This window comes from Octopus sinensis, linkage group LG6 (genome assembly GCF_006345805.1).
Source record: "Octopus sinensis linkage group LG6, ASM634580v1, whole genome shotgun sequence".
NCBI classification, from domain to species: domain Eukaryota; kingdom Metazoa; phylum Mollusca; class Cephalopoda; order Octopoda; family Octopodidae; genus Octopus; species Octopus sinensis.
The window spans coordinates 115,787,245-115,809,159 of record NC_043002.1 but is presented as its reverse complement, the minus strand read 5'-3'; the positions used below and the strand labels follow the sequence as shown (position 1 = coordinate 115,809,159).

Sequence of the window (21,915 nt, the reverse complement as noted above, 5' to 3'; positions counted from 1 at the left end):
ATTTTATATTTGGTTCCTTTTGCACCAAATTAAAATTGAAATTATGAAACAATTGAGGAAGTTGTTAAATCTTGTATTCTCTACTATCTATTTTTAATGAATGACACTAAACATGAGCTTGGATTCTGAGCAAGCATATGAGCAACAAATTTGGAAGTTAATTATAATTACATTTTATTTTTCTGAATATTCAAATGTTGTAGGAGCAAGAAAAATAATTGTTTAATTTTTACTTCAAATTTGTCATTTTAGAAAATGATTCTATAATAAAGTTATTTTTCCAGCCTATTCAGAATACCAAACCCAAAAATCTGATCTTTTTTAAAATAAGAATATGCTTTTGAATAAGTAACGAAAAAAAAAAAAAAGCTGTATGAAAGTGATGAAAACAGAAATAAAAGCAAATAAAATGAAATGAAATGAAAATCAATATTTCTTGGTGGAAATCTCAAGACCGCCATCTTCTGTTTGCAAGGATTTGTGCAAGTCCATCAAATTGTGTGATCTTTAGTGAAAAACAGTGATAAATAAGTAAAATGAAATATGCAAGGAGCGTTAATTGTTGCCATCAATTCTCGTTGATTATTTAAACGGTTGAGTAAAAGTTAAATGCGGCTAAAAATAATCGTTCTGCTCTCGAATCCCCGTTTTCAGTCGTAATTCAACGGTGAAGCAGCCATCATGTCACGGAGAGCCGAGGGTCAGCTTTTCATCGGAAGATTGAGCAAAAATACGCGACAGAGAGACTTGGAAGAAATATTCGAACCTTATGGTCGTATGCAGAGATGCGAAATTAAGTATGGTCAGTATATTTCCGACACTTTTTCTCGCCAGAATAAGCGTAAATCCATTTAGTTTGTTGCAACTTCTGCCTCCTCAAGTGCGATCGCCATTTTTACTCTTCGAAGATTTTATTTTCGATGTCAAATTAAGATTTCTTACTTAAAGTTTCTAAATTTAGTGAAGGCTGAATCTAATATCTCACAAGCAGATCGTAATATTACCACAGAGCGATAAAATAAACATTTTCCCCTCTCTTCCTTCGTGTTTCTATCCTCTACGTGTCCACAATCTTCTTCTTCTTCCAACTCCCATTTGCGTTCATTCCTTCGCATATTTATGGAAATAATTTACCAAACTGCGACCAGATCCACTAAAATATAATATTCTGCTGGACATACCTGCCGAAATATTCCTCCACAAATCACACCTAACAAACATAATTGATATTCGTAAATTATTTACGTGTTCATTTCCTGTGTTTAATTTACTTGCTTCATTTAAAAATGGGTCTTTTACGAGAATCCTTTGCTTTTCGCTTTTTATTTGCTTCTAAACCGACAATTCTTGAGTGTTTTCATCTTAATTGCTCATACATATGTTCCTTCCATGTCCATCCAAGTGCTTTTTAAAGTCTCTCGGCTGCAATCTCCTTCTTGCAACGAAATCATGGAAATCGGATTCGATTTTAGCTTCGACACTAGTTTCCTTGTAACTTAAATCATTTATTATTTATATCCTCACTTTCCCTTTTCCCCGACACGTGTCTTCTTCTATAGAAACGGTTAAACATTCCCCACAGATCGATTAAATGCCGCTAATTCCATCTTTTCGCAGTAGTAATTCCCTCTCTCGGCTTCTCTCTCCCTCAAAAGCAGTCGCTCAAAATTTCACCTTTTACAAAATATTCTTCTTCACGTAAATGTTTATAATTTCTATTACGAAGCATTCACCAATTACAACATGTTAATTACCAATTTAACAAGACAAAAAATGTTTCCCCGAATTCATAAAAAAAAAGTATATAGAAAATTATTTTTTAAGGTTATGTTTTTTATTTTCGAAAAATATAAAAATATCGGGCAACATCGCCAAATATCGATTACAAAAACCCTTTTTTGGGTAATTTGTTTCGTTTTATGTGGGTAAATGATTTAGCTTTAAATATGCACGCACACCCACACGTACCTAGTTCCGTGTGTACATTGTATGCACAGACACAGTATGAAGGCACGTGGCAGAGTGGCTTGGGTGTTGGGCTTACAATCGATAGGTGTGGGTTCGATTCTTGAATCGGATGAGGTATTCAGTCCTTGAAGAAGGCGCTTTCATCTCATGATGAAAATGACAATTGGCGATAGGTGGGGAGCTACTCCAGCCAAGAACAAACTGGCATCCCCTTCTTGTATTCTCTTATCGCTTTTAAACGGAATGAAAACCAGGCTAAAACGTGTATATAGATACGCGGCGAAACCATTTCCCGAAATTATTCGGTTTTGACGTTTGGAAAATTTTTTCGGATGTTTGTGAAGAATCGTAACTTCAGATGTTCAAAACATCAATCTGAAAATTTACGGAAGCGCGGAGAGCAGCCAATTGAATAAAATTTTTTTTTTGCAAAATTGTAATTTGAGATTCTTAAAAACATCACATTCAAAGAAATTAATGTTTTTGATACACTAGGAATGTCGTGTATCATTGTCATCATTTAACGTGTACTTTTCCATGCCTGCATTGATCAGATGGAATTTGTTGAGGTAGATACTTAATGTGGTTGGATACTTAATAATCTGTCGCCAACCATCACCTGTTTCTAAGTAAAGTATTTCCCGAGACCAGATATTTTTTCATAGAAGATTGCAAACAAAGCACACTGCTTGCATAATAGTCATTTAAAAACTGCCATGCGATGTCATGGCAAAGAGAGAGAAACGCACACACACGACAGGCTTCCTTCAGTTTGCCAAATCCACCCAGGGCTGTAGTAGAAGACAGTTGTCCAAGGTGCTATGCAGTGGGACTGAACCTGAGACCATGTAGTTAGGAGAGACTGAGAGGGAAGGAAATTAAGTTGAACTTGTATGCATTTGAATGTTTGCTCACTGATACAAAATGGAAGTGATGTAGCAACAATATACACACATTTGGTAACTTTACCAAACTTTAAAAGTAATTGGGCACAGGTATCTACAAGAAATTGCTTCCAATCTCATTCAAACCACATCCTACTCTGTTAAAAAACAGAAATACATTAACTGAAGTCATCATTTTATACCCATTTTCCACCATGGCATTGGTTGAACACTGACAGGATCCAATGCGTCTGTGGATATTGTCTTGATCTATTTTTGGCATGACTTTGTAATGCCAATCACTTCACAGTGTATGGGGTACTTTTTTGTGGTACCAGCACTAGTGAGGTTGAATTGTAACTTACAAGACTACAGTCTTTGTCAGAGAAGGAGAATAGGAGAAAGAGTGGCGATTTTAGGTAAGGTATTGAGAAGTTAAAGTAATGATTGGAGGAGCAGGCTTATTGTTGGTAGAGTGTTAGTTGAGAAGTTTAGAGCATTAGGGAAAGGATTAGTTGAAGAGAAAGAGTAGTGACATGTTTAATGAGAATGAGTCAGTGAGTGATAAAAAGGACAGTGGAGTGGATTAAGTAGGAGCAAATTTAGGACTTACCTCCTCCTACTCCACAATATATTTGAGTGGGATGAGGGTATGATGCTAGAAAAAGAACGAAAGATGATGGTGCTGAGGGCTACCTTAGGTAAGCGAATTGGAAAGAATGTGGGGCCAGAAGAACGAAGAAGGATGGGTAAAGTTTGCAAGAGTAAGTTGGAGTGAGTGATGGATAGAAATAGTCATAGGTAGATAGGGATGAAAGTGGTCATTGGTGAGCCAGTGGGTGACAGTGAGAAGAATGAAGGATGGAGGACAGTAAGAAGTGGCCCAGGAAAGAAGGAGTGATGAGTGGCAGAACAGAAAGGGTGATAATATATGTAGTAATTGGGCATTTCATCCATCTTGACATTGTGAGTTCAAATTCTGGCAAGGTTGATTTTGCCTTTCATCCTTTTGGGGTTGATAAAATAAGTATCAGTTGAACACTGGGGAAGTGTTGATGTAATTGACTTATCCCCTCTCCCAAAATTGCTGGCCTTGTGCCAAAATTTGAAATCAATATTTGTAGTAATGGGCTCTGCTATCATTAATTACAACAGGAGAGGGACAGTGGGATGAGGTGAATACAGCAGATGTAAACTTATAGCGACCCAGATATGTGCATATACATTAAGCATCCAGCCTCCATCTCTAACTCCTCCCACTCATTTTAGCATCAGTTTCACCATGCTTGTTGCATAAGTTACTAGGTTTTCTCAAGTAATGTGCATCTTCAATTATCTCTGATAGGCTCACTATCCTAACATAGATCAGTCTTCACATTGTCCTGTATTTTTCTGGTCCCAGCCACTGCAAATTATCACCTCTTTATATAGTTGTGCTCATCTGTATGCATCATATTGCCCATACCAATGCAGTCTTCTCTCTTGCACACTGCATTTGATTCCCCTTATAAACATTTGTAATTTGTCATTCATGAACACTGACATTGCACACCCAGCAGAAGATGCTTCTTTTCTTTCTAGTTTTTGCAGGTTCTTGGCATTCGGTGCTCATCTCTCACTACCATGTAGCATTGCATTTTGTACCCAAGCATCATGCAGTCTGCTTTTTGCTCTGAGAGAGAGGGAGAGATCTTTTGTTACCAGCAATAGTAGTAGCTCTCTGAACTTTCTTTAACCTGTTCTTACTCTAGCTACTATACTTTCAGAACATCACTGTCACTTAGATCACTTAGGTAACAGAAGCTAATCTACTATTTTCAGGAATTCCCTTGTACATTTAAGAATATCTAATAGCCAATCACTATTAATGCTTATTGTTCCTCAGTATCTACTACATACAAAGTTTACTTTCTCTATCAACCTACCTATACTTCCACTGTACTTCTTGTGTGTCCATAGTTTGCACTGGGTTCATCATATGGAATTTCTTTCTATTCATTTTCTACGTATTGAGCAATGCCATTTCCCTGCTGGAAGCAGAGTCCTGTCTATTTTCCTACTTAGTAATACAGTCTTTGGTAAGTTAACTTTGAGACCCTTTGATTCCAGGTTTTTCTTCCACAACTGGCATTTCTCTGATCTTATTACAGATTCAGGTCATTAGGAAGATGGCATCAGTAATACTTCTTCCTGGCACAAACTGAACTGCATCTCATCTAGGCTAACTCTTCCCATAAATTTCATGATCTGGTTCAGCAATTTGGTACCTCTGTAATTATCTCTTTCTACGGTATTGCCTTTATCCTTGTAACAGCTGAATATGATGCTACTGTGCCAGTCATTAGGTAAGACACCTTCCTGCACAGTCTGATTAACTGTATAGGGCACTACTCTGCCAGATATTTTGAGTATTTCAGCAGTAGTTCCTGATTGGCCAACTTCATACCCATCCTTTTTTTTCTCACTGCTGTCTATTAGAATGGTTGGTTCCTCTCTTGGCTCTATGCTGGGAAGACATTTTTTCTCTCATGCTCTTCGGTACTACTCTGCCAGATATTTTGAGTATTTCAGCAGTAGTTCCTGATGGACCAACTTCATATCCTTCCATTTTTTTCTCATGCTGCTATCTCCTGGGTCTATGCTGAGAAGACAGTTTCTCTCATGCATTCTTCACATTTAGTAGCCTTTTTTTAAATAGCATTTGGTACCCACTTCTCATCCACAATGTTTTGGTTTTGTCTAGTACACTGCCATGCAATCCAAAATGCCTCACACCTATGATCTTCATTTGGTAGAACATTGGCAAATCTCTTATATTCAGCTTTTCCCATTGTTATGTATACCTGTTACCTAGTTCCCCTTCTAGCTACCTGGTATATTTCCCTTCTGGCTTTTCTTCAAGCCTTTCTAAGTCTGTCTCTTTGCTGTTATAGCTTTGTTTGTCCCAGCTACAAGCTTGGTCTGTAACTCTGAACAGGTCCATGCTGTAGGAAATAATTGTTGTCTTTCTATGCTCAAGTCTTTATCTCTGCCTTCCTATTATCAAATATTTCAATTAGTTCTTTTCAAAATTCCTAACTGTTCAATGGAACTTTAAGCTTCCATACTTTTTACCAAATTGATTTGTGTCTCTGAGTTTGTTTAGTTCTAAATTTGAAGTCACTAACCACTGACCTGTGTTAGGAAGGACTTAACATTTACATTTATTTGTCTATCTTATTTTCTGGAGAGTCTGAAGTCTATCTGGCTTGTGTTCCCCAGATTGATAGGTCATCAGGTAGCCCGATGGTTATGAGATCATTAGTGTTTCAGCCCTCCAGCAACCTTCTTCTCTCTTCATTCCATGAACTAATTGCTGTAACCTCCATGTACCCAGTCATGATATTCATCATCAACGTAGTCTGCAAGAGGGTCTCATGGGATTGGTCCTTCTGTCCATTTTCCAACTCAGATTGTAGAGCATATGCAAAGATAAATGTTGCTGTGGCATTAATTAAAGCTACTCTAAGTTTAATTATCCCACTCCATACTCTATCTCAATCACTTTAGCAGTTTCTCTGTCAGTAGTATGCCTACTCCACTCACATACTGCCTGCCCAGAAAAATTTATACCCTTATTCATATGGTGTCTATATGTCTCAGCTCCAGCATTTAACAATCACTCCAGACCTACCTTCCATTGTACCTACATTAATTTTGGCAGCTCTGGAAGTTTTATACTTGATAGGAAAAGAGAGTGAGTTGTTGAAAGGGTTATGTAAATGTTTGCTGCATGTGTCCAAATATCCAAATATTAACACTCAGTGTAGTATTTGAGATATTGTCTCAAAAAGAAGAAGAAAAATGAGATGGTCATGGTTAAAACATTTTTGATCATGTATCCACTTGATCTTGTCTGATCAGGGGCTAAATATGTATACATTTAATATAAACAATAAATATAAACTCATACATTATCTGTCTGTCAAATATATCCACCCACTTGTCCATTTATCCACCCAGTGGATGTCTTATCAGTCAATCACTCATTTCAGTCAATCATTCAGTGAAACTCCAGCGTAACTAGATTGTCACATTTTTTGTTTGTTTTTGTATTTACACAAGTACTTCTGTGTTTTGGCAACAGTCATTGTAGTGAATTTTTATATAATGCAAGTTATATGCAGATACCTATTTACATAGATATAACAAGGTGAATATTTTACATAGTAACAGTGATTGCAACTAAATAACATTGTTGTGTAGCTAGAGGGAGATAATACCTAACAAAATCTGCTCCTCCTATTGCTGTTGAGGTAAAGCCTGCCTTTTTCTAGCAGTCTCTACTTCATGTTATATTATGCAGCATTTTCTCTCAGTATCCATCTATGTCTTGCTAATCTTGTGACATTACATCTCCCCTGGATATTAAATGAGGACTTGGGTTGTTGAGCCTGATCTTGAGAGGCTGTTCACAGCACCAGCATATTTCTACACATTTGTTGCCCCATTGGGATCATTTGAGATTATTTCCACCTCACGAATGATTGTTTCTGTACTGCATTGACTATTTAGCAGGCATGTGGCATTATCTCTACATGAGAAGCCTACCTCAGCACTGTTTGCATCTATTTACTAGAATTTTCTTTATGCTAGTTGTGCATCTGAAAGACCTCAAAATATGCCTATTGAAAATTTTTGTGTACCTATGTGCCTGTCGAAAATGTTTATACACTAGATTAAGGTAAATCCTACCTAGACAAGTTTTAACATTAAGAGAAAATGGAGGTGAAAACCATGTGACCTTATGGTAGTGTTTTGTTTTGGTGGGGTTATGGTTGGATATATAATCAATCCTTCTTTGAAATCACTAGCAGCCTTGTTATAATATAGGGCTGTGGCATTAAAGGTTTCCTTATTTGAAGATAAGTTAGAGATTCATGTGCTTACATGGCTGGATGGCAAGTATCTGTGTTAATATTTGTCACCTTCTCATTTGGTTACTGGAAAAGTTTATAGGTACTTGTATTTGAATCCAAGTTTACTTCCAGGCAATCAAGTATTTTCAAGTTGGTCTCTGCTGTGACTTGACCCCAAGGGAATTAAGTATTTTCAAGTTGGTCTCTGTTGTGACTTGACCCCAAGGGAATTAAGTATTTTCAAGTTGGTCTCTGTTGTGACTTGACCCCAAGGGAATTAAGTATTTTCAAGTTGGTCTCTGTTGTGACTTGACTCCAAGGGAATTAAGGGCATAAGTTAATCCCTTCCTAAGCTTATAGAATGTGTGACCATTTATCCCTCTCAATTTGTTATATAGTGCACTTAACTTTGCTAGGAGTTGTACTAAAATTTGTGACAGTGGTGTTGACATCATCATGCACACCAGGAAAACTCTGCTATTTGAAAAGGGTTTGGTCTAAGTAAAGTGGACTCACCCAGACAGCTTCTTCTATGTAGTGATAGGAGCATTTGACAATGCTGATGTATGTGACCATAAGGCCTTTTTATTCTTGATATAGTTAGTAAGAAATTCCCCTCAACTAGCTTTGATCCACATAGGGCCTTAACATTTTCAAAATGAGCAAATGGTCACACACTCAACATGGCCTTTTGTGTTTTCTGTTTTGGTTGTATTCTTTCAACCATGTTTTGTGTTTGGAACTTGTACACCTCTGAGATCCAAGGGCTGGATGTGTTTTAAGGTCTCCAATAGCAAAGAACCAAGCCATACTTTTCCATTCAGTCATGTCCAATGATTGTTAATTTTATTTCTCTATTGCTGGAAGGGTTCTGGCATAAAACAAACCATTTGGTAACATTCACTGGCTGTCATAAGATTATAATATTATGTATAATAATAATAATCATTTCAAAGTTTTGCCACAAGGGCAGCTTGTGGGAGCGGATTAAGTTGGTTACATCGACCCCAGTGCATAACTGGTACTTATTTAATTGATCCAGAAAGGATGAAAGGCAGAGTCAACCTCGGTGGAATTTGAACTCAGAATATATCGATGGGCAAAATACTGCTAAGCATTTTAACCAGCGTTCTAACGATTCTGCCTGCTTGCTGCCTTTATGTAATACTAATGATAATAATAAGAGCATTCAGAGAGTGCAAACCTCTGCCAAGGCAACACCAATGTCCTCTCAACAATTAGCTGGAGATGATTTTTAAAATAAGAATATCTGAAATAAACTTGACTGCTCTCACATACGAGAATACTAAAGATAAACCCAACTGCTCTCAAAAAACAGAAAAATAATCCAGAATCCTTGTCCAGTACCTGATTGATCCCAATGGTAGTCATGGAATGTGAAGGTGGGTGTGTGGGCTGTGTTTGTAATTCTGTGTGTGTGTGTGTGTGTTGTCTGCAGTGGGAACAGGGACAGTTTTCTCTACGAAGTCCTTTTTTAGTCTATTCACTGATATAGTGTCTTTACTACCTTAAAGGTCTATAGTAAAAAATTTATCTGTTCATGAAAGAAAATGGAAAGGACCTGTATACAGTGCTGTTAAGGGAGTTTTAACAACATTGTTGCACACAAAAACTTGAATCCAAGAAGTAAAGCTTCCTTCAAGGCAGAACTAGAAATGCAATTGTCATGTAGGTGAGAGGTTTTGAACAGGAGTGATATATTCAAATTGGTAAAACTAAAAATTGGTGAGAATAAATTCATTATTTTTCCTGAATATGTTAGTGTTATTTAATTTCTGAACAGTTTTGCTGCCATTTGTTTATGTAGTTTGATTTCTTTATCCATCAGTTTCTACTAAGACGTGAGTAAAATTAATAATAGAGAAAGAAAAATTTCCAAATATAATCCCAGGTTGAATATATGGCCCTTATACACCCTAGAATCAAGCTCAATGTATAAGTAAAGATACAAATATAAATAATTTGTAGAGCATAAGAATAGTTGGAGTGATTAGAGCTAAAAATCCAAAAGTTAAAGCAATATAGGCATGGCTGTATGATTGAGAAGCTTGCTTACCAACCATATGATCCTGGGTTCTGTCCCACTGGGGGTTACCTTTGGTAAGTGTCTGCTACTATAGCCCTGGGCTGACCAAAGCCTTGTGAGTAGATTTTGAAGATGGAAACTGAAAGAAACTTATCAGACACAAACACACACGTGTGTCTGTGTCTTTGTCTGATAAGTGTGTCTGTGTCGTTGTCTTTGTATTTTTGTTTGTCCCACAGTATTAGTCCCTGTTACATAGCAGAAAAAACTGATAGAATAAGTTCCAAACTTGAAAAAAAACAAAACAAAATTAAGTACTGGAGTTGATTTGCTTGATCAAACCCTTCAATGCAGTGTCCCACATGGCTGCTGTCCAATGACTAAAACGATTTAAAGATAAAAGATGAATTTGAAAGATGCAGAAATCAAGAACAAAAGTAAAAATAAAAATGCAAGTACAAGATAAGGAAAATAATGTTCCTCTAAAAAAAGGTTTCAATCAAATGGTAAAGAATAAAATATATAAAAAAAATTTAAATAAAAACTAAAAATAAAATAAAACCAAAGGCTTGTTGGTGCTGTGGGTGTAGAGATATATTGTAGACTAGCACTATGACTAGTGTATGCATATGCAGCTGCGTGCGTGCGTACATACACGCGAGTACTGTCCAAATCTCCACCCACTCACATACAGCTAGCTGGCATTCAATTGGCGTATCAAGTTTCAGGCATTTTGATTGGGTTTTGGATAGAAAATTCACAAAAAAGTCACTTCTATTGATTTTTTAATGGCTTTGCGGGGTGACTGGGGAAATGTAAAGATGTGCACGACCACCCTTGGATGGTTTTGAATGACCATAGAAAGTGCGAGCCCTCTAACTGAAAAATTGTGGATTTGTATAAAGGACACACACACAGACATTTTGCCGTTTATATATATAGAGATAGGATGCAGCGATAACATTATACAGATACAATTAGTGAGAAAACCAGGAACAGTCAATCTGCAACTTAATTGTAGTAATTAGGGCTGACAAATGACCCCAAATATGTCACTATAAGGTTTAAAGCATCCAGTGAATTTTTGATATAAACTTTGTGTCACACAGCCATATATACTCCAAGCAGATAGTACTGCCAGCACAAAAATATACACACAGAGAATATATTTATCAAATTTCAAACACAGGCTAAACTTTGAATATAGCTATTAACATATGACTGAGTTAAAGAACATCAGTGACACCTACTTGTTGACAAAAACACACATTTCATTTGTATTTGTATACATATCCATAATGATGCTTACAGACTGTACACTTAGTTCATACACATTAGTCAAATCAATCAGATACTCAATACAATATTGGTAATGCATTGCATATGGAATGGCTAGTCGATTACACAGATCGCCAATGCTCAACTGGTACTATCAACCCTGAAAGCATGAAAGGCAAAGTTGATGTTGGTGAAATTTGATCTCAAAGCATAAAACCAGAAGGAATGCCTCTAAGTATTTTGTCTGGTGTGCTAAGAATTCTGCCAGCTCATTGCCTTAATAATAGGGGAAAATAATCTCTACTCAAGTGAGTAGAATACCACAAATTAATCAATACTACATCAGCTATTTAAACAGTGATGCTAAACTTTGTTTCACACACACACACACAAGATAGCTTAGTTTGTCTTTTGGCCCCAAACAACAACACTGAAATATGGTTACATGTGGTTCTGGATTCAGCAACAGCTGTTGTTACCTGTGGTGCAGGACCACAAGATTTAATTAGCATTTTAATTGATGTCTTAATAGTTTTAGTCAATTTACTATTTAAACATGCAACATCCATACTAAAAATACTTTTCTTCTGTTTGTTTGTTATACTCTTTTTTTTTTGTTTCTTGTTCCTGAAATATTTTAGATTACAAATGATATGAGGCTTGGCTAAAAAGTTCATAGCCTGATCAAAATACTCTCATGGAATGTGACTAGATGAAGTTTACTTTTCAATGTTGTCTTTCTTGCAGTCCACATACTTCTATCAGTTTTGCTTGGATTCCATTGGTGAAGAAGCTTTCATCCTGTTGATTCCAAGCCAAGTATTTTTTCATGTTGGGGAACAGATGATAGTCAGATGAGGCCACATCAGAAGGGTGAGCAACCAGTTCAAAGCCAGTCACACACAACTGCCATTGAAACGAAGGGCTTGTGTGATGAAACAAAGACACCTTTTGTCAGTTTTCCTGGGCAGATGGTTTTGATTTCCTTTTGTAACTGTCTCAGCAAGTTGGTATAGTACTCCCCATTGATAGTGTAGCCCTTCTGAAGATAATCAGTAAACACAATGCCACTTGCATCCCAAAAAACTGAGGCCATGAACCTTCCCTGCAGATGAAACAATATTGGCCTTCTTTGGAACAGGTGAGGAGGTGATGTTTCCATTGTATGGATTGTCTCTTTGTCTCTGGCTCAAAGTGATGAACCCAACACTCATCCTGTGTGTTAAGAAACATTCAAGGAAACCAGCTGGATCTGCCTGAAACAATGTCAGGTCTTCCCATGATGTGATCAACCTGCTGTGCTTTTGATCAGGTGTCGGAAGACATGGCACTCATCCAGCAGAAACCTTTGTCATGCCAAGTTCATTGTACTGAATATTCTCAGCTTTCTCATGGGATTTGCATATAGTATTGGTTATTTGATTTATAGTCAGTCATCTTGTAGATATGTAAGTATGTGTATTCCGTGTTATGCTGTTGAATTTCGACTGAAAGATGTTATGGCAAGGTCTTAGTTTGTCAGTGTATTATTTCTAGACCATTTCTACAATTGTATTCTGATGCATTTTGATGATATTTCAACATGTATTTCCTCATTATGAGATAATTTGAGAAGTGTGACTTTCTCTTTCCTCACTCACCTTTGAAGTTTATAACTAATTTAGTGTGATAGCGTTTTGTTTTGAAAGGTTGATTGATTTATGTCAGCTGATGTCAGTTTATTTGCTTTTAGAAAAGCTTGGTTAGCTCTTTTGTCAAATAGTTTAGTTTTTTGATATTCTGATATATGTCTTAGATAATAGCCATCAGCAGGTGATGATTCTGTCAACCCAAATATTCTACCTGTTTTATGTTCATACTTGCCAGATCTGACTCCTCACACCTACTCTACAATGTCATTATAGAAATAAAACAGTCACATCATTGAAATCTCAAAGGATGATTACTTCAAAACAAGGTGAATAAGTATTACATTTAACAGTAACCTAAATAGTAAATGGTTAATAGCAGTCTCTGATGACTAAAAGTTCTTTTGGGTACTAAGATTTCAAAATTATTTCAGATTGGGAAGAATAACTTGTATTCTTTTTTTTTTTTTATGAGATTTTAAAAGCTTGTGTAAGCAAAATTGCAAGATTTTGTAATTTTTTAAAGATTTGTGGTTCAGTTAGGTCAAGCTCACTAATTAAATATTAAGCTGTTGGGAAGAGGAACTTGTAGAGAGACAGGCATGATAGATCCATATTTTGAGCCACTCTTTCATTCAGTAATGTTTATTGTTACATTTGTGTAATATTTACTTTTCAGTGGCTTCTATGAATTGAAATTAAAGCAACTTTATTTTAGTGTTTATTCACATTGAATTTGTTTTGTTTCAGGTGGAGTAAAAGCTTTAATGATTTTATGATTTTAATATAAAATATATTCATGGATAGTGTAATAATGTAATTTAACTTTTTGTGATTCAATATTTTTATTACTAACAATTTTTTCTTAAAATATAACCAAAAATAAAAATATTAAAGCAAAAATTATCAAATATTTAAAACTTCTAAATTTATTTTTCAGGTGCTGAAATGGGTAAGTAATTCTCTTAAAATTTAATGATTTTTCTTCTGTTTCTCAAAAAATGATTATATGAACTTGTATGAAAATATATAAAATTATTTGATCTCACCTTTGCTAAGCATTTAAATCATGGTAAAATATGTCAAAGTTACATCGTGTTTTACATCAGTATTTGGAATTACTTCAACACTATTGGAATATAGGTTTCCAGTGTGAGCAGTTTGGTACTTACAAGCATGTTTATAACTTGGGTGTCATATTTTTCAATAGCTTTGTTCTTCTATTCAATCATAGTTGGAACTTTTTTTTTTGTTGGAGCAAATGATTTAAAGTTGCATGCTTGTCTTATTGCTAACAATTCAATTATAGAGTAAGAAAGTATCTCATGAATGGTTTCAGGCAAGCTTGGCTCTGTAGTGCTGAAGTTCTCTTCATGGCAGTGTGGTTCCATGTTCAGTCCCAATGCGGAATGTCTTGAGTGTTTTCTACCATAACCTCAGGTCAACCAATGCTTTATGAGTGAAATTTGGTCAACAGAAACTGGAAGTTAGTAAGCCTGTCCTAATTTGTGATAAAAGACTTAATCCAACACCAAGTTTAATACCACCACTTGGCTTTTGTGTACCTTTACAGGAGGTCCACTCTTGAAAGCGTTCAGGTTAGCCTTCTGGTGTGGGTATAACTTCTTCCCTTCCTGCCACCAGTTACAAAAGCTCTTAAAACCATGGGCACAGACTAAGTTATGAAAAAAGACAAAAAGTTGAGTAGAGCACTGATTTTGATGTAGTGCATACTGTTATTCTTGACTGCATCTTACCTGTTCATTGCAATAAAGAAATTTCCTTAAAAGATCTTTTGGTGCAAACAGTTTGCAAAATTGTATTATACTATTGATCTAGATCTAATTTATTATGCTCACCTTTCTACTTCAGTAGAATTACTCATAAATACACATGAGTGTGTAAAGTCATATATATATTTACACACATACAAACACACACATGTACACAAGGTCTGGTGAAATTGTGAAGATGCTAGAGTAGAGATGAATGGATATGTGATGTGTGCAAGAGGTAAGGTGGAACTGATCCTTTACCAAACTCCTCACAAGCACAAAACAGCAATATAAATTCTTGTGGGTAACAGCAACAGCCGGGGTAGAGTAGGCATACTGTTAGCTGAGAAAAGGATAAAAAATGTATTTCAGGTAGCCAGGGTATGCAATTGGATAATTAAGAGACAAATTAAAGGCAACTCAAAAGTGATGGTTGTCTCTGCATATGCCTCACAGGAAAGATGCACCGAAGAACAGATGGGCTACTTTTATGAAACCCTTTTGCAGACTAATTCAATTCTGTTTGACAGTTACTTCATCATTGTGACTGACAACTTCGGTGGTCATGTTGGCCAATATGATAATGATTTTCATGACATACATGGAGGCTATGGCTATGGTGCAAGAAATGAGGAAGGTGTACAGCTCCTGAAGTTCTATGATGCAACTGATCTAACAATTTGCAACATGCACCACTAGGAAATTGGCTAACCACTCCATCACCTATCAATCTGACATACACATTAATCAGATAGATTACATTCTCACCAAGAAAATAGACAGAGGAGTTACTGTAAATATAAAGCCTTTTTTTGGCAAAGAAAGCACCATACAACATAGATTAGTGGCTAGTGACTTCAGAGTCAGAGCTAGGCTGACACAGAAACAAAATGTGACATAGGAAAGGAAGATATGGAAACTAAAAGCTCTTGTAAATGGGAACAGATTTTGGCAATAGAAAGGAAGACCTTGTAGTACAGATGGAAATCTGGAACTTCTGCAAAATAACATGCTTAGGGCTACAAATCAGACATGTGACTGGGGCAAAGGTGGTGAAATGATGCAGTTGGTAGGGCAGTAGAGGCTATGTGACAGACTTGGAAAGCCTGAAAGAAAGGTGTCAGCATTATCAAATCACTAGATGGGCTGCTAGGTGATAGGTATGCTTGGCTAAGGGTGAGGCAAAGAGGAAGAAATTTGCACATCAGGATTACAAGACAGTTTGTGATAGAGATTTAAGATGTCATATTTAGAAGGATAAAGGTATACTTGCCATGGATGTAGAAGAAAAAAGAAGTGAAATGGAATGCTATTATGAGAGGCTACTGAATGTGGAGAATGTATAGGATAAAGTAGGGCTACCTCTTGCTGACTCTGCAGAACAACCAGCAATTCACGTTCACAGCAGTGTGGTAAATAAAACCATCAAGGATATATTAGAGGGATAGTTGCAGGTCCATTTGGGAGGGTTATGGAGATGCTCAAAATATCTGGTGAGGTAGAGGCACATAATTATCACCCAGATAGTTAAGTTATACGAGAAAGAGTCATACCTGATGACTGGCATCACAGTATCATTGTAAACTACTGCAAAGGCAGAGGAGATGCCTTAGTGAGAAGCAGCTATAGAAGAATCTAATTAATGGGTCAGGTTATGAAGGGATCAGAGGGAGTCGTCCAGACGATGCAGGAGAAACACCAAGCTACGAATAAACCATTACTCCTGGCATTTGTTGACTTGGAGAAGCCCTTTGACAGGACACTATGTATGGTAATTTGGTGGTCACTAAGGAAACTAGGCATTGACAAATGGCTTGTAAGAGTTGTACAAGCCATGTACAAAGATGCAGTAAGTAGAGTGAGTCAACAAAGATTTCAGTGAATTTAGCAAAAATGGATGTTAAATGATGATGATGGTTGGAGTTCATCAAGGCTCAGTCCTCAATCTCATCATCATCATCATCATTTAATGTCTGCTTTTCATGTTGTCATGGGTTGGATGGTTTGACTGAGGGCTGGCAAGCCAGAAGGCTACACTAGTCTCCAATCTGATCTTGCAATGTTTCTACACCTGGATGCTCTTCCTAACGCCAACCACTCTGAGAGTGTAGTGGCTGCTTTTTATGTGTCACCAGCACAGGAGCCAGTCAGATGTTACTGGCATTGGCGATGCTTGAATGGTGCTTTTTACATGCCACCAGCACTGGAGCCAGTCAGGCGGTACTGGTAATAACCACACATGAATGTTGCTTTTTACATGCCACCAGCATGGGACCAGTCAGGCGGTACAGTCATCGACCATGCTTGAATGGTGCTTTTTACATGCCAATCAGGTGGTATTGTCATCACTTCACTTGCCTCAACAGGTCTTCGCAAGCGCAGTTTATTGCCCAATGATTGAAGGGTACTCTTAAATGAGCTTGTTATGCTACACTGGCATAGGCCACGGTTATGATCTCATTTGGCTTGCCAGGTCTTCTCAAGCACAGCATATTTCCAAAGGTCTCAGTCACTTGTCATTGCCTTGGTGAGGCTCAGTGTTTGAAGGTCATGCTTCAACACCTCATCCCAGGTCTTCCTGGGTCTACCTCTTCCACAAGTTCCTTCTACTGCTAGGGTTTGATGCTTTTTCAACAGCTGTCCTCATCCATACGCATACCAGCGCAGTTGTCTCTCTTGCACACCACATCTGATGCTTCTTATGTCCAACTTTTCTCTCAAGGTGCTTACACTCTGTCATGTATGCGCACTGACATTACACATCCAGCTGAGCATACTAGCTTCATTCCTTGCAAGCTTATGCATGTCCTCAGCAGTCATGGCCCATGTTTCATTGTCATATAGCATGGCTGTTCGCACATATGCGTCATAGTCTACCTTTTACTCCAAGTGAGAGGCCCTTTGTCACCAGCAGAAAGAGGAGCTCTCTGGACTTTGCCCAGGCTATTCTTATTCTAGCAACTATGCTCTCAGAACAGCCATCCCTGCTACTGACTTGGTCACCTAGGTAATGGAAGCTATCAACTACTTCTAGTTTTTCCCCTGGAATATGACGGAAGTTGTTTTCTGCACATTTTCAGTGTTTACTGCCCCTGAGAATTTGTCACACACAAAAACTATCTTCTCAGTTAGCCCTCCTTTGATATTGGTGCACCTCTTATGTGTCCATAGCTTACACCAGGTACATCTTGTGGAGTTTCTACCTACCCCTTTCCTACAGATCAAGCAGGGCCATCAACTTGAAGGGATTTGTGGTTTGTCTGCCTTCCTACTTATTAAAACTTTGATCTTTGCTAGATTGACTCTTAAGCCCTTTGATTCTAGACCTTGCTTCCACACCTGAAACTTCTCCTCTAGTTCTGGTAGTGACTCAGCTATTAGAGCAAGGTCATCAGCATAGAGAAACTCCCAGGGGCATGCTGTCTTGAATTCCTCTAGAGGACTATGATGAATAAGAGGGGGCTGAAGACTGATCTTTGGACCCCTACCTGGAATTCTTCACTGTACTCGTTGCCAACCCTCACCTTGCTGACAGCATCCCTGTATATGGCTTGTACAGCTCTCACTAACCACTCATCTATCCCTAGTTTCCGCATTGACCACTATATAAGGGATTGGGGGACCCTGTAAAAGGTGTTCTACATGTCAATGAAAGCCAGGTACAGAGGTTTCTCCTGCAGCTGTCTTACCAAAAATATAGCACCAGTGGCGCTTTTCCCTGACACAAAGCCAAACTGCATCTCGTCCAGACTGACTCCCTCCCTAATTAGTTGGGCTATGACCCTCTCTGTGACTTTCATTACCTGATCTAACAACTTGATACCTTTGTAATTATTTGTATCTAATGCATCACCTTTGTAGCAGTTGACTATGGTGCTGCTACACCAGTCATTGGGTATGACTCCTTCATGTATCACCTTATTGACTATACAGGTGACTAGTCTATAATCTAGTCACCCATATAGTCAATGATGAGCTGGGGACTTTCCCTGTCTTTACACCCTTAATTGCTTTATCTACCAAGGTACTGTCAATTCGGATAGCTGGTCCCTCTGTTGGGTTGAGATTCAGTAGACTCTCGCCCATTCATTCTCTTCATTTAGCAACCTTTCATAGTGGCGTCACCAAGTCTCTCCTTGAAGCCTCATTAAATGCAAGTGATTCATCATCCATGTGGACACATTTCTCTCCTATGACATCACGATTCTCTCTCACACACTGTCTTGCAACACAAAACACTTCATGTCTTTGTCCTCATAACCCAGAACATTAGCAAATTTTTTCTTATCTGCTTCCCCTCTGGTTAAATAAACCTGTCTTCTAGCTTCCCTTCTGGCAATCTGATACAATTCCCTGCTACCACCGTTCTTCTAGTCCTTCCATTGCCTGTTTCTTTTCCCTAATAGTCCTGTCAACTACTTTGCTCCACCACCATGTTACCTTGGGTCAAAATGGGACATTGCATTATCTGTAGATCTGGTCAGTAGCCCTCAACAGGTTGTCTCATAGAAACCTCCAGTTGTCTTCCACATCATGTTATATCCCCCTCTATTTTGTCAAAAGCTTTGAATAATATGTCTCTAAATCTCTGTCCATTCGCAGGATCTTTAAGCTTCCAGACCCTTCTTCCTCATGTTGGCTGTCTTCTGGGCATCCATTTAGCCCTGATCCTGAAGTCGCTAACTACTTATCTATGTTGTGGGGTGCATTCTTCACCTGGGAAGGTTTTGGCATTTATAAGTAGCCATCTTTCCCGTTTCTTGGTGAGGATGTAATCAATTTGACTAGTGTGTCCACCAGATCGGTAGGTGAACAGGTGATTGGCATGTTTTCTTAAGTTAGTATTACAAACCATAAGATCATTTGCATCTCTTATTCATTAGTCCTTCAGGCTATAACAGGATTTTAAAACTGGTTGTCTATGGGAAGTCCTATATACTGATGGTATAGTTGTCATTGCTGAATCTATTGAGGAAATTCCAGATATGGAAAGCTAAACTTAGAATCTAAAAGTCTAGATGGTCGAACATGGGCCTTGAGAATTTGAGAAAACTAGAAATAAATGAACAAGCATGCTGTATTGAATATGCAATGTAAGTGTGCATGGAAGACATTAGTACAATGTGCTGAGAGAGAAATTGGGTATAAGAAGAATCTGATGTAGTATGCAAGAGAGAAGATTGTGTTGGTATAGACATTTGATGCGTACATATGAAGATAACTGTATCTAGAAGTGATGATCACTTAATATGGACTGACCTTGCAGATGAAGGGAAAGCCAGGAAGACATGGAAATATTTGCTCAGAATTGCTGATGATCATGTCACTTTTAAGGGCCACTTAGTTTGGTGTATCACATAAAAGTATTCACACTGCTTATTTTAAATGTATACCAAACCAGGTATTACTGCCTTCTTTACCTGGTTTATCATCTGTGTGATATTACTTGATTCATATAATCTATACCACTCCACTCATGTAGCTTTTGTAATTGATATTTGCAAACAGTTTGCCCTTTTCATCACTATGTGGTTGAGCAGAAATAGATTGAAAATGTATTTGCTTGTCTCTATGTGAAGTCCTGAGAGATTTCATTTCTGTCATAGGATTGTAAGAACAGTAATAAACGAGTGAAGAACAAATATATAGTGTGTGTGTTTATTTGGAAAAAAAAATGACCATCCTGAAATACAAAATCTATTTCAACACACGGTTTCACATCAGGAATCTTGCAGCATAAACGTTTTTAATTTTTCTGTTTTTAAAAATTTTATACATTGTCTTTTACATGTTTGATTTTTACCTATTGTAAAAATTCTATATATTGTCACAGCTCTAAGTTTATTGTGGAACTGACTGAACTGAAATACTGCTTAAAAAATAACACATGGCTTTAGTTATGCTATGACAGTGATAATTTCCAGACTAATCACACCCCAAGCCATGCTAACTGACATCACTGTCTTTTATTCTCATATAAAAGTTAAAACCATAACAGTTCCACTACTCATTTCACAAATTTTTCACACCATCACACTCTATTTTGTGGGTTTGCCTGGTATATATTTCTGGAAATATGTCTGACCTTTATATCCTTCCATCTCTTTGTTAATGATCAGTTTTTCTCCTGCTTGGTAATATAGCTTAAATGCCCTTTGTTCAATGTTAAGGAGGGGTCTTATTGTATAAAGGACTTATGTTTTTCCTCATTTACTGATATATTTCTGGTGTTATGTACATTTGAATTCTGAGGTGATGAAATATTGGTGTTTCCAAAGGGTTCATTTGTGCTTCAGTAACTGGTAATCCTGTTCAGGTTCCAAATGTTCTTTATTATATTTGCTGCATTTTGCCAATAAAATTTTGTCTAGGCATATATGAGATTTGAGTTACTATTTTCATGTTTTCTGTAATGACCTCTGTGTCCTGGATGAAACATTAAGCTGCATCTGGTGGTGAGGCTTCTGCTCAGGAGTTCAGGAGTGTATGGAATTAACCCTTGGTCACTACTATTCTCAAAACTGCTCTGGCCTGAGTGGCAGTGCCTGTTAAGGGCCCCAACTGTAAATTAAATAGCAAATGAATGATCTTGTTAAGATATACAGGACTCAGAAGAGTATTGGTCCCTAGATGTGTCATACGGACCCACTAGTGAGTGGACATGCCCTTATATGAACCAGTCTCTCTGCTGAAATGTTAAATAGGCCCTGTGCCTCATAACTAATCTTGAGAGCAGGGGACTAGTAGAGTAAACTGTTAATAAGCCAGCAGACGGTAGTAGGAAATCACTGCTGTATCTAACCTGAGCAAAATCACGAATCTCCAGACTTTGGTATGGAAATCCATAATTGCTGGCATCTGCAGACATGACACATATAAAGAGAAGAGTAACAATTTGTATCCAATTACTGATTTAACATGTTGCAGAATCACCAAAACTGTTTCCATTGCAATAGTAAATAATGTTTACCAGAAATGTGCTGTGTTTTCAAATATGAATATTTGTGAGGCCAAAACAAGGAAACTGAGGTTACAATATTTAGAACATGTTACTCGGTTGAATCCTGGAATAAAGCTAACTTTGCCTGTATTGCAACTGAAGAGAATAATAAATTCTTCAATCAACTGAAGAAGTCAGTTGCACTTAAAATATTATCATTATAGCAAAATTATGTTTTGGGTAATGAAGAAGTTTGGAATAAGGTGTATATGTGTGTGTGTGTGTGTGTATATATATATATATATATATATATATATATATATATATATATAAATGTTCCAAAAATGTCGCTCTTCTGTCAAACTTATCAAAAACAGCTAGATATAATGGAAATGGATTCAAATGCAAACACAGAAGTGTAAAGAATAGTATTTTATGTATACTCTTTTACATTGTATATAAAAAATGAAAAAAAACTCAACAAAATATACTTTTGA

At 37.2% G+C, this 21,915-nt stretch overlaps 1 protein-coding gene across 2 annotated transcripts in view; it reads left to right on the top strand.

Moving 5' to 3' along the window:
• The first annotated feature begins 445 nt into the window (after window positions 1–445).
• LOC115213540 (serine/arginine-rich splicing factor 6) overlaps window positions 446–21,915 on the top strand; it is a 41,892-nt gene continuing 20,422 nt past the window's right edge. Inside the window, exons 1-2 of one of the 2 annotated variants that reach the window (XM_029782568.2) lie at window positions 446–802; window positions 13,644–13,655. In XM_029782568.2, coding sequence (XP_029638428.1) covers window positions 682–802; window positions 13,644–13,655 — 133 coding nt within the window. In that variant the 5' untranslated portion in view covers window positions 446–681. Of the gene's footprint in view, window positions 803–5,081; window positions 5,198–13,643; window positions 13,656–21,915 lie in introns of those variants that run through there. The other variant, XM_029782569.2, reaches the window with a different exon arrangement.